The following is a 13,209-nucleotide window of genomic DNA, read 5'->3' on the forward strand; positions in this document are numbered from 1 at the left end:
CCCTCGCAGACTTGGCCCTATCAAGGCTGGTCGCATGTGTCTTCTCTCTCTCGCCGACGCTGTTCATCCTTAGGGTACCCCTGGATCATGCCGAGGCTGGACCCCAGCAGGAGCCATTTAAAACTCTTAAAATGAGTTAAGATTTTAAATCATTCTGGAGAATGAGAAAAGCAGATTGATTACCAAGCACAAGCTTCAGAAATATTTTATTGGATGTGTACAAGTGCTTGCAAAATGTTGATTGAACCAGTAGGAAGTCAGTTATTAAACATACACTTTTCCAAATAAAAAGTGATTTAATTAAAAAAAATAATTGTTATGTCTCTGAAGTCTACTTTATCTAATATTAATGTAGTCAACTCCAGCTTTAAAAAAATTATTTATTTATATATTTTTGGCTGCACTGGGTCTTTACTGTTGTGCATGGGCTTTCTCGAGTTGCTGCGAGCAGGGGCTACTCTCTAGCTGTGGTGTGCAGGCTTCTCATTGCAGTGGCTTCTCTTTTTGCAGAGCTCGGACTCTAGGATATGTGGGCTTCAGTAGCTGCAGCACACAGGTTCAGGAGTTGTGTTGCACAGGCTTAACTGCCCTGAGGCATGTGGGGTCTTCCCAGACCAGGGACCGAACCTGTGTCCCCTGCATTGGCAGGTGGATTCTTAACCAGTGGACTACCAGGGAAGCCCCTCCAGCTTTTTTGTGATTATTGGCAGCCTCATTTTTCTTCTCCCATTCTTTTACTTTAGCCTCTTTATGTTAACATACTTAGTGTTTCCTGTGGTTTCTAGAATATATAACATACAGTTGTAATCTAAATGTCTCATCTAGTAATTCTTTCCTCTGCACCATTTCCAGGTCAGTGTCTATTGACTGACTCACCCTCGTTATGGGTTGTGTGTTGTTTTTTTTAATTTATTTTTTTATTGAAGGATAATTGCTTTACAGAATTTTGTTGTTTTCTGTCAAACCTCAACCTGAATGAGCCATAGGTATACATATATCCCCTCCCTTTTGAACCTCCCTCCCATCTCCGTCCCCATCCCACCCCTCTAGGGGCTACAGAGCCCCTGTTTGAGTTTCTTAGCCATGCAGCAAATTTGGGTTGTGTGGGGCTTCCCTGGTGGCTCAGAGGTTAAAGCGTCTGCCTGCGGGACACCCGGGTTCGATCCCTGAGTCAGGAAGATCCCCTGGAGAAGGAAATGGCAACCCACTCCAGTATTCTTGCCTGGAGAATCCCATGGAGGGAGGAGCCTGGTAGGCTACAGTCCACTGGCCCGAAGAGAGTCAGAGATGACTGAGCGACTTCACTTTCACTTTTCTTGCCTCTTTGCCTGCCTGGTCATTTTTGAGTGGATGCCAGACACTGTTATTTTTCTTTCTTTTATTTGTTTGTTGGTGCATGGTGTTTTGTGTTCCTCTTGTTATTCTCAAGCTTTGTGCTGGGCTGGTCTAAGTTACTTGGGAATGGTCTGATCCTTTCAGGTCTTGCTTTTAGCTTTGGTAGGTGAAACCAGAATGGCATTTTACCTTTTTCTTCTTTTTCCTTTTTTGGCTGCGTGGCTTGGCTTGCAGGATCTCAGTTCCCCAACCAGATATTGAACCTGGGCCATGGCAGTGAGAACCTGGGATCCTCACCACTGGGCCCCTAGGGAACGCCCTAGTTTTACTTCTTTACTGAGTTGAAACCCTCCTGAGTGCCCTTCCCAGTGCTCTGAGAGTTGTGATGTTCCCCTGCTGCCAGGAGAGGCCCTCGCCTGGCTCATTGCAAGCCGCAGGGATTGTTTCTGCGAGTCATTTTGGGTGGCTCCTCCCGCGCCTTGGGTCGTCTCTGGCCTCCCGCCCGGTCTGTGCAGCAGGTCAGGTGGGTTGTTCCCGTGTTTGTTTGTTTCCTCCCTCCTTCTCCTCCTGTCTCTGATGCAGTTGAGAAAAGTTCTTCGCTCTTAAGAACTAAGGCGGGTCTCACTCACATAATCCAGGGTAGTTCCTCACCTCAAGGTCTGTGCCCTTGACCCCATCTGCTAAGTCCCTTTTGCCAGCTAAGTAACATACTCCTGTGCTAAGCATGGGGACATGGGCATCCTTGGGGACATTATTTTTCTGCCCCTGTGCTGGCCAGTAAATCAGCTGAGTGACTGGGGACCCTCTGCAGTCCTCTGAGGTTCTACCTGGTACTGGACACTGTGGACTCCAGCAAGACCCGGGCATCCCAAGTTGTTCCCAGGCCGCTCTGCATGTCCTCAGCTGGACGTGCCCTTCAGGTGATGAGCTGACATGATCACAGGCTTTCCCACCCTTTATTCCTGATGCCCATCAGCCTGAGAACTCTGGTTCCATGTGTTTCATTCAGTTTTTTAGTTGTTTGGGTTGAGGTGGCAAATAGGTCCATTCCTCCCAGGCAGGCTGGGAGCTGATGTCCCTTATGTATGTGTGTGCTTCTGCTCGAGCTGTCTGCATTTGTATGAAGGATGCTCCAAACTGTGGAGCTGGAGCTGTTCAACCCATCTTCTCTGAGGCCATGGAGATGGGCAGCTGTAGCTTTTCACAGGCGAAGCCCCTGCACCAGGAGCGGGCTGCGTGCTCATTACCCAGACTGGCCCAGGGACCTCAGGAAGTGGGCTCCATGTGCAGGGGTGCCTGCCTCTGAGAAGAGTCCTTGTGGCTCTTTGTGGAGCCTGCGGCCAGCACCTTCATACCTGCCTGACGGCTGCGGCATTTTCAGCCCTTCACCTTTGCAGGATGGGGGGTTTTGCCACCTCCTTGCTCTGCTGTTAATGGAATATGTGTTTTTATTTCTTGTTTTCCTTGTTATTTTTAGATGCTTTCCAGGAAAAGAGGGGAAACACCTTGCTGATGCCACCAGCCTCAAACCAGTCTTCTCCATCTGCCTTCTGTCTGCCTGAGATTCCTGGAAGTGTCTGGTCTGCTAATTTTATCTGTTCTTGTGTTCTAGCGCCCTTGTGGGCTTGTTCTTTTAAAACATGCATCTTTTCTTTCATTGCGCTGAGGTTTTGGTGGGATGGGTGAATGCCTAGGACCAGGGTGCCTTCTCGAGCTAGAGTTCTCACCTGCTGTAGTCCCCCCACTCGTCAGACACCTCTCACTGCCCCTTCCCAGTGGCCACAGCCAATGAGTGGCCACAGCCAATGAGCTCAGGAGCAGGAGGTGGCCTGTCCCCTTTGCTTCTTCTACCCGCACCCTTTTCTGAATGGGCGGTGCCCAGGAATGAAGGTGGTGCCCAGAAAATAGAGGACCCCACTGTGAGAAAGCAGTCCCATACCGGTGTCGGAGCCTGTGACCGCGTGGGGAAGTGCAGAGGCACTTGCGTATTCCATGGGCTTTATTCTTTGGGTCTATCTATTGCAAGTGGTGATTTGAGGCACATGATGTTTGAAAGCTGCAACTCTCAAATCCCGTGAGCTGTCTGGATGGTTGGTTTCAGACGCCAGAGAGCCCACCAGATCCCTGAGCTGCCTGTCCAGTCTTGTTCAGCCAACAGGAAGTGGGGGGTCCTGGCCACGCAGTGACGAAGGCTGTTGTTCTTGGCCCTCAGGGAGGGGTGTCCCATTCTGCACAGTCTGTCAGTGGCACGAGGCCTTATGTGCACAGAGTGAAGGAAGATGCTGTCAGTGGAGGTGGTGGTCACGCTTGGCCTGGCCCCCTCTGCAGGCCAGCCAGGACGAGCCCCTGTGGGCCAAGCACTTGGCGGCGCTGCCGACTGCTGGGTGGAGCGGGTACCACCTGTCCTCTGCGCACCACTCAGCCAGAGTGTGGCAGAGACTGTCTCCCAGACAAACCCTTTCTGATCTTGTGTTTTACACAACACAATAACTGCTCATAAACTGAGGAGGCCAGTGACTTAAATGTTGCATGTCTGGTGACTCCAGGTCTGAAGAGAGGCGTCCATGTTCACTCCAGGAGGCGAGAAGAAGCCGGAGCCACAGTGATGAGCGAGACCTACGTGAAGAGTGAGTGTGGGCCCCTTGGCTGGCCTCCACGGCATGCTGCGGATTTCTGAGTAAATGCACTTGAGAGGAGTGACCGCTGCTTGAACACACTTTCTTTAAGGCTTCATTAGAAAAGAAAAGGAAGCTCTCGTCTCTGCGGACGCTGGCTCAGTCTGGTGTGGGGACAGCGTTTGCCTGGCACAGTGGCTTTGTGCTCCGTGGGGGAGAGTCCCTGTGCCTTCCTCCTTGCCTACAAAAGCCCCAGGGCCAGCGTTCACTCTGACTGGTCACTGTACCTGCAGCCAAGGCCAGCTCTTTGCCAGGGCATGGTCCAGGGCAGAGTGTGGGCCAGAGGTCCTCCTGGAGCCGCTTCGTGGGGCTGAGCCCACACTGCCTGCTTTTTACAGGAGCTCGGATCCAGCCGGGCTGGAGATGTGGAGAAAACACGGCCTGGGTTGGAAGGCCGGGGTAGAGGTGTCCAGAGCGACCTCAGAGCAGGTGGCCAGTGGTCCCAGAGACCCCGGCCGGCACGGTGGACAGAGGGGGTGGTGTGTGCGCCTGAGGCTGCAGAGGCCGGGCCAGTGAGGCTGAGTCCTCAGAGGCTGAGCCAGGCGGTGGGCCGGGGCCAGGCCTGACCCTGCCATTGGACTTTGTCACTGTAGGGCTGTCCACCATCCTGCTGGACGCCATCACTGACAAGGACCCTCGGGTGCAGGAGCAGGTATGTGGCGCCCTGTGCACCCTCGGAGAGTCGCAGCCAGCAGAGGTGCTCAGCGCCTGTGAGGAGCACCTGCGGCTGCACGAAAAGGTATTTATTGCTCCTCGGGGATGGGGTGAGGCCTGTGGGGAGGGGCCTGCAGGGCGGGGTTCGTGGCGAGGGTCGGGTCTTGTGGTGGGAATGGGGCCTTCGGTGAGGGGTGGGGCCTGCAGGGCAGTGGCCCCAGTGGGTCTGAAGTATGCAGCCAGGTTGCTGTGGGTGGAAAGTCACACCAGCAAGTCCAGGCCCCCTTGAGGCGGCAAGTCCAGCATAGGTGACCCACTCTGTTCTGTGGGTCGGTCCTGTTGTGGGGGACCGGGTGGTTGGCATTGTAGTGTCTGGTTGCCCTTGCACAGGCCAGTCCACCGTTCCTCTCACCTACCCAGCTAGTGAGAAAGGGGCCGCTGCGTCGCACCTGGGACAGGGCCTCGCCCAGCGGGCCTGGGCCTCTGCTCCCTGCCCAACCGTAGACGCCACTGGTCGGGCCCTGCTGAGACTGCACCAAGAGCTGTGCCAGCTCCACCTCTCCTGGTCCGACTGCAGGGTTCTGTGACACTCCTGTCTCCCTGTAGTGGGACAGAATTTCAGTTTCCACAGTGCATGGTTTAGACTCATTCCTAGGAGTTAGACTTGCAGTCTCAAAAGACCGTCTTTCTTTTTGTTTGAGTTTTGGGCTCTTATCTGTCAGCTGCCATTTCAGGTTTGAACAGTTGAGTCCTGACGGGGCCCCTGGGCTCCTGAGCCAGTTTGATGACCCCTCCTCTCCCGCAGGGCCCCATCCCGCCCCTGCCCCCACCCCCACCACTGTCCCAGTGTAGGGAGCTCATTCCTGAGCTCGGGGAGGAGCCATGAGAGACAAGGGAGTCCCGGTCCTTCCTCCACCATCTCTCTCTACAGCTAGCGCATCCATACCGGACGATGGTCCTACGGGCTATGGAGACAGTCGTGAGCAATCACATCGGCGAGTTGGACAAGGACATGGCCAGGGCCATCATCCTCCTGGCCTCCAATGAGATGACCAAAGTGAAGGTGTGGGGGATACCTGCCCTGACCTGGCTGACCCGCCCTTGGTTGGGGCAGGGAGCTGTTTTCTTCCCGAGTGCATTGAGAACATGGGTTTGTGTCTGGCTGCCTTGGGTTTGGCCTGTTGGTCCTGTGTACTGACTGCCCTTGTGGGGTGGGGTGGGTCACCCCGCCATTTCAGATGGAAACTGAAGTGGAAAGCAGTGCTCCCAAGCTCTCAGGGCGAATGTAGGCGCACCAGGGCCTGACTCGAGCGTGCATGGGCTCGAGGCTCAGCCTGGGGCCCTGCTCCCAGCAGCCCCAGAGCGTGCTGAACACTGGCGGCCTGTCCTCCAATGGAACTGAAGGCAGAGTGTCCAGTTTTCCTCCTGGGCACCTTCAGGGTGGGTGAGGTCTGCCTCCTTTGGTCAGGGTGTCAGTTGAGGTCTTTGGGGACAGGAGCTGGTCTCTGATTGGCAGCAAGCCGCTAGCAGCGTCCTGGTGGCGGTGGGGAGGCGGTTCATCAGCAGCGTGATGGAGGAGCTGCTGAGCAAGTTCCAACCTGGGCTCCTGCCGCATCCCTGCACCGTGCACACACTCGCCAGCCTCTCCATCTCCAATGGTAGGTGGCGGCCCCGCCCCTCTGCTTGCACACTCAGAGGTTCTGAGGTTGGCATCTCGGTTCCTTGGGTCCCAGTTGCTCCACCACGCGCCCCAGGCTGTGCAGAGAGAGCTCAAGTTGTGTGGCGGGGTCGGGGTGGCCGTGGGCCTCTGTGACGTGCCCCTTCTTGCAGTGTTTGGCATGGTGCCCTTCCTGACGTCCATCCTCAGCACCATGCTGCCCATGCTGGGTGCAGCCAAACATGACTCAATGAAAGTGGTGTTCTGCTGTGGTAAGACAGGGCCTCTGTGGGGTGGTGGATGGGTGCGGTCTGCCCACTGTTGGGGGGGGTCTTTGTTTCCAGTGCTCCTTTGTGGGGGGCCGGGGGGCCTTCAGGCTGCAGGAGGAGGGTGGGACAATTAGAGGAAGGGTGATGCAGATGGGGGCTGAGAGGGCACTGCTGCAGGTAGAGACCTGACCTCTGCTGTCTGGCAGCTTTTCTTTGCTGTTGGGCCCCCCCACCGACCAGGACCTTGCACTGTACTCCCCTGAGCCCTGGACACTTAATGGGGGGCAGGAGGAGACTGACCAGAGCTGCAGCTTCTTCCCACTTCTCTCCCTGCTCGTTCTGGCAGAGTGATATTTCCCTGGGTATCCTGGGAGTGTTCACTCTCCCACCCTCTGTGTGCCATGGGCAGTGCCTCATGGCATGACTCCTGATGGGCAGGAGGGCACTCCTATAGGGAGCAGATGGTCTTGAAACATGGGGCCTGAGGAAGCCTGGCCTCTTCTAGTGGCCTGCACATAGCTCTTGTCCCTCGGCTTCCTGGTGTCCCTAGCGTCCCCTCCAGTCTCAGGAAGACAGCTGCTACCGAGGGGAGGGAGTGGGAATACCTAGGCCCATGAGGTCCCATGAAGACAGGATCCCCTTTTTAAAATAGTTTATTTTTGGTTGTGGGCTTCCCAGGTGGCACTAGTGGTAAAGAACCCACCTGTCACTGTGGGTTTGATCCCTGGGTTGAGAAAATCCCCTGGAGGAGGGTACGGCAACCTACTCCAGCATTCTTGCCTGGAGAATCCCGTGGCCAGAGGAGCCTGGTGGGCTACAGTCCATAGGGTCACAAAAAGTCAGACATGACTGAGCCACTTAGCATGCATGCACGCATTTTTGCTTTTGCTGGGTCTTTGTTGCTGGCGAGGGCTTTCTCTAGTTGTGCAGAGTAGGGGCTACTCTTTATTATGGCGGCTTCTCTTGTCGAACATGGGCTCTAGGCACCCCAGCTTCAGTAGTTGTGGCGCACAGGCTTAGTTCCCCCGAGGCATGTAGGGTCTTCCTGGACCAGGGATCAAACCCAAGTCCCCTGCATTGGAACATGGATTCTTAACCACTGGAGCACCAGGGAAGCCCTAAGGACCCTTTTTAATCTCCAGGCTGTTAGAGGTCCTGGGCTTCCACCCCCATGGCCAGGCTAGAGGGACGTGGTTAGGCTATGGCCACACCAAGGCAGGGGTTGGGAGGCTGGTAGCCAAGCAGAGTTGGTGTTTGCAGAGGGGTCCCAATGAAGCTGCCTGTTCTGTGCACACCAGGGGACTTTCCTATCTGGGGCCTAGAGCTTTGGGCTGCAGCCCACCTGTTCATGGTGGTTTTGGGTTCAGGTTCCCCAGCTCTCAGGGATTCTAGGAAGAGCTCTAGCCCCTCAGGGGCCCTACATTCCTGTTCTCTCTGTTCCACGCCTTCCTCTTGAGGGCCCCTCCCACATGGGCTGAAACCCTCTTGGACCTGGTTTTTGCTGAAAAGGGAACTTGTGACAGGATCCCTGAGCAGCTGGGTGGGAATCGTTGTTGAGCTCAGAGTGCAGGGGCAGGACGCAGAGAGGACCGAGGCAGAGATTGGGGGTGCGGGGGGGCAAAGAGCTCCAAGGGCAGTACACATCCCAGCTGGGGGGACACAGAAGGGACTGGGGAGAGCTGTGGGGGCTGGGGGAAAAGAGCTCCAAGGACAGCACTCATCCTGGCAGGGAGGGAGAAGGAGAGCCTGTGTTGGAGCTGAGGGCTGGTCCCTGGCCTGGCAGCTGCCCTGGGAAGTGCTGGCATCGTGCCAGGACTTGCAGAGCCCTGTGCAGGAGGCCCTGCCCCTCACAGGCTGCAGGCCTACAGTGTTCACTTGGCTGCCATGCCATGTGAAGGGCCAGGTGGGCCAGCAGACACTGCCTGTAACCACCCTCTGACTGAGGTGTGTGCGCCTCGCCACAGACAGTGCTTCAGGTCTGCAGTTGAAGGAAGCATGGTCCTGCCCACTGGAGCAGCCTCAGTCAGGCCAGGAGCGTCCACGTCAGCCCATCCGCAGCCTGAGTGGGCCACAAGAGGACTGGGACCTCTTGTCCTTCCAGGCAGTCTCCGATTCTAGGCAGATTGTGTTCACTGTGCAGGAAGGTGGCCCAAGTGGGCCATGGGGCCCAGAACAGGAGTGTGTGTGCACTCAGAGGTTCTTGTCCAGCTTGCAGGATGCTGCGGCCTGGCAGGGGGAGGGTGGGGAGGAGGACCCCAGAGGTGGGTGGACAGGGCCCAGACAACAGGTGCTCAGCTGGCCTGGACACACTGCCAGCGCTGGCAGGAAACCACACTCACCACCCACCGGGAAAGTCTGATGAGAGAGGCAGCAGCAAAGTAAACAGAAAGGGAGACTAGGGGAAGCAGACAGTTGAGGGAGGGGAAAACAGACAGGAGAGGAAATCTGGTTGATATTTCGTTGAGATGAGAAAAGATGCATTCATGAAACAGAAGCACGTTGCTATGAAGAAGCTACGTTTGGACAATGCAATAAAGCTTTTGGGAATTAGCGACATGATGAAAATGGAAGGTAGAAATGGAAGTGTTGAGGAAATCCTCTAGAAAATGGAGCCAAAATGCAAGTATGTGAAAAACAGAAGAGAAAGAAAAGATTTAGCAAGTGAAGCCATGAAGCCAGTCTTCGATAATCACCTTGGATAGAAGGAACGGAGAATGTGGAGGGGGCGGGGCGGGGGGGGCATTGTGGGAGCTGTCCCAGGTGGAGAGGCCCTCCCCACTCCTGCTTCAGGAAGCTTCTGCGGGACAGGTGGTCCAGGAGAAGGCCAAGGGCTTGCCTTCTGCTTGAGGGAGAGTGCTAGAAAGCTCCAGCGGAAGGCACCCCTGAGAATCAGCACCCTGCCCCGAGGCTTGCTGAGCAGGAAGATGTAGAGACGTCCCTTGAGAAGCCAGGATCCGGAAGGGTGTGGCCCATGTGGTGAGGCTGGGAGAGCCTCAGGATGTGTGGCAAGAGGTGTGGAGGTTGCTGTAGTGACTTTGGCCTGAGGACAAGGGGACTCAAACACCAGACAGTCCTTAACTCAGGACACAGCTGCTCATGGAGGGAGTGGTGGGCTCGGAGCCACGTGGGTTTGGAGGGGTGGATGGATCCGGCTGGTCCTGGCCTGGGGTACGTGGGGAACACTGCACACACGTGTGTGGAGAGAGAGGCCCGAACCCTGTGTTTGCTTCTGGAATAAGGAAAATCAGGCTGGGGGAGGGGCCTGAGTGACTCGTTTACATGAGGCATGTGTGTCCTTGATTAAAAGCACAAACCTGGTAAGAAACTCGGGGCCGGGGGCGAGGGGGGGTTCCACTTCAAGCCACGTAATGTCCTGTTATCCTGAAAGCCCTTCCCACACAGGGTACCTCGAATCCCTGGTCAGCTTGACCAGCAGCCTGATTGAGCAACTCAAGGAGCAAGAATAGGTGGACGCAGGGGTTGGGGTGGCAGGCAGGGACCAGGGCCCATCTAAGCAGACCCCCTCCCCACTGAAGGCATCCTCAGTGGGAGGACAGCCAGATACAGACCTCCCGCTGTGGGCTCCGGGAGGTCGTGTATGTTCTCTCTCTAGTGCTTGTGACCATAACTGCCTTCCTGTAGACGAGGGTTGGGCTGCAAAACCCAAGCTGAGAAATTAGCCTTGCAAATGGTCCAGGTCAGAGGTCATGAGCTGGAGCACGTGATCCTGTCAGTCAAGATCCTGGGGTGGGCTCTTGCCCCGGGGCCAGCTGTGAGCCAACACCCCTGCCAGCCGTCTGGTTCTCCTCTCCTGCACTGCCCAGGCCTCAGTGTGGCTGCGTGGCCAGGTTCTGGCCTCAGACTATTTGTGGTCCCATCGTCTCACATGACCCACAGTCCAGGCCCTGCTGACCACTCACAGTTCTACACCTAAGTGGGTCCCCCGGCTTCCCTGCCTAAGCATCCACGGCACCATCCCTTGCATGGACACAGCCCCCCCAGGCTGGTGCTCCCCACCTTCAGCACCGCACCCCCACCCAGCCTCACACACCCAGGTCTTCCTGCATGTGTCCTGGGGGTCCCACGCCATCTTGGACAGCAGTCCTTGAAAGCATTTGGTATGTGTGTCTGTGAGGGGAGAGGTGGGCACCACAGACCAGAGCAGGTGGGCGTGGTGGCTTGGGGGCATTTGGGGGAGGTTGGTCATGTACTGGTGTCCACTGTGACACAGAACCACAAATCAGGGGCTTAAGACAACAGGGCTGTCTTCTACAGCTTAGAAGGCCAGTGTCTGAGGGCAGGCTGTTGTCAGGGCCGCGCACCTTCTGTGACTCTGGACAGAGTCCTTCCAGGCTCCCGTGGTGTCTGGAGGTGCCCATCGATCTGGGCATCTGGGCTTGAGGTTGTGTCACTGCAGCGTCTGCCTCCATCATCTCTATGTCTGTCTCTGTTCTTATGAGAACAGGGTCCTGGTGGGTTAGAGCCCACCCCACCCCACCATGACCTCATCTTAACTTTGTGTATCTGCAGAGACTGAATTTCTAGAAACGTCGTGTTCTGGGTTCTGGGAAGGACGAGAGTAGGGGACCCTTCACCCCCGCCCCACCCTGTAGTCCTGAGCCTCGCCGGGCTGCTTAGGAGGGTATCTCATAGGCGGGCATGGGATGTTAGAGGGGTTGCCTGAGAGCCAGCGTGACCATGCCTGCCTTCTCACCGCTGGGGTCACCGCAGCTCTGCAGCGCTTCAGTGAGAGCACCCTGGAGTACCTGGCCAACCTGGACCAGGCCCCAGACCCCACGGTCAGAAAGGACGCCTTCGCCTCAGACATCTTTGGTGCTTATGACATCCTTTTCCACCAGTGGCTACAGAGCCGGGAAGCGAAGGTACGCTCTGTGGGTGGGGACTGGTGGCTGCACCAGCTGACTGCCCTCTCCCTTCCCAACCTGGAGGTCCTGCTGCAGACCCCTGGGCCCTTCTGCCATCCCTCAGGATCTCGGTAGAGATTTGTGTCCACCTGCCCACGCCAAGCCTTGTGTTGTGGGGTCTCCCCTGCAGGTCCTCGCAGTGTTGGGCTGCTTTGCTGAGGCCCCACCCCCACCTTGGGGCCTCCACACATTAGGGAGGGGCCTGGCTGCTCTGACTTCTCCCCCGGCCCACTCCCTTCACCTTGTAGGAGCCTGTGCTCTAGGTCCGTGGTGGAGGACTTCCTGCCCTTGTCCCCCCACCACTGACCGGTGTCCCTGCCTCCTCCAGCTGCGGCTCGCAGTGGTGGAGGCCCTGGGGCCCATGAGCCACCTGCTCCCCAGTGAGAAGCTGGAGGAGCAGCTCCCCAAGCTGCTGCCTGGGGTGCTCACCCTCTACAAGAAGCACGCCGAGACCGTCCACGTGTCCAAGGTGCGCACAGTGCGGCTGCGGGCCTCAGTGGGTGAGGCCCTGGTGGGCTGTCGGCCTCAGTGAGGGCCGCGGGTGGAGCTGGAGAGCCAGGCCCCCTTCCTGGCACCGCTGCCTCCTCACTCCAGCCCCAGGGTGGTGTCCTGCTGGGAGGCGCCCTCAGCCAGGTGGGATGGGGCTGAGGGCGAGGAGGTCCTGACAGTCTGCTCCTCCCTGCAGAGCCTCGGCCAGATCCTGGAGGCAGCTGTGAGCGTGGGCAGCCGCACGCTGGACATCCAGCTCGACTCTCTCCTGGCCGCTCTGCACGCTCAGGTGGGCCACTGGAGGGGTTTGTGAGCAGGCTGGAGCCGGGCGCTGTTGTCCTGCTATGGGGGTGCCTGTTGAGGGGCCCAGGGAGCAAGACAGGGCAGGGGTCCAGCCAGGTGGACCTCTGCAGGCTTCCCAAGTCATCTGGGTGCAGCCCTTGGGGGTAGACTGACTCGGGCAGTGGGGCACAGGACAGCCCCATACACGGGGGCAGGAGGGGAGGGGGCGGCCAGCAGGCAGGGGGAGCATCTGCGCTGCCTGCAGGTCCCCAAGGGTCAGGGCTCAGGTGGAGCAAAGGAGCCGCCTTGACAGCTGAGGCCGGCAAGGGGAGGGCCTGAAGGTTCTGCTGGAGCAAGGGCCTCAGGGGGCTCCTCGGCCATAATGAACCTGAAAAACTATGAAGTGGATAGATGCCTAGAAATGTCTAAAAATGTCACAATTGGTAGAAGAGAAATAGAAAATTTGACTAAACCAGGAAGGAAAAGGAGACTGCATTCCAGGCCCTTCCTTTCTGAAAACAAACCCGGGACCCAGTGGTGTTCAGATTGCCTCTTCTAGACTTGTGAGGGATAGCTCATTTCCACCTCACACAGGTGGGCTTGGAAATGAGAAAAGGATCTAGAGCTGCCTGACAGGTTCTGTGGGACTGGTCTTGACTCCAAGTCAGGACCACACAGAAAAGTCTGGGCACCCGCGGGAGAGCTGGCATGAGGGTCTGTGCGGAGGAGAGTTGGCTGCCCACCCCATACTCGCCACACATGGGGCCCAGTGGGAGGGGCTATGGGAAGGTTCTCTCTGATCTCAGCGATGCAGTAAAAGCTTTTGAAGAAGTTCAGCACCTACTTGTCATTGAAACTCTTAGCAACCAGGATGGGAAAGGAGCTTCTCTTGGTAAATTTTAAATACCTGATCCATCAGCCTG

At 56.8% G+C, this 13,209-nt stretch overlaps 1 protein-coding gene across 7 annotated transcripts in view; it reads left to right on the top strand.

Annotated features, from left to right (window-relative positions):
* Positions 1 to 13,209, top strand: part of MROH1 (maestro heat like repeat family member 1) — a 51,878-nt gene that overhangs the window by 12,903 nt on the left and 25,766 nt on the right. For 5 of the 7 annotated variants that reach the window (XM_043484224.1, XM_043484230.1, XM_043484228.1 and 2 more), the window contains exons 2-10: positions 2,813 to 2,915; positions 3,882 to 3,962; positions 4,604 to 4,749; positions 5,596 to 5,727; positions 6,160 to 6,322; positions 6,495 to 6,593; positions 11,322 to 11,473; positions 11,844 to 11,984; positions 12,201 to 12,293. In XM_043484224.1, the coding sequence (XP_043340159.1) occupies positions 3,941 to 3,962; positions 4,604 to 4,749; positions 5,596 to 5,727; positions 6,160 to 6,322; positions 6,495 to 6,593; positions 11,322 to 11,473; positions 11,844 to 11,984; positions 12,201 to 12,293 (948 nt within the window). In that variant the 5' untranslated portion in view covers positions 2,813 to 2,915; positions 3,882 to 3,940. The remainder of the gene's footprint in view (positions 1 to 2,812; positions 2,916 to 3,881; positions 3,963 to 4,603; positions 4,750 to 5,595; positions 5,728 to 6,159; positions 6,323 to 6,494; positions 6,594 to 11,321; positions 11,474 to 11,843; positions 11,985 to 12,200; positions 12,294 to 13,209) is intronic. The other 2 variants (XM_043484226.1, XM_043484227.1) reach the window with 2 other exon arrangements.

This window comes from Cervus canadensis, chromosome 12, assembly GCF_019320065.1.
Source record: "Cervus canadensis isolate Bull #8, Minnesota chromosome 12, ASM1932006v1, whole genome shotgun sequence".
Taxonomy (NCBI): domain Eukaryota; kingdom Metazoa; phylum Chordata; class Mammalia; order Artiodactyla; family Cervidae; genus Cervus; species Cervus canadensis.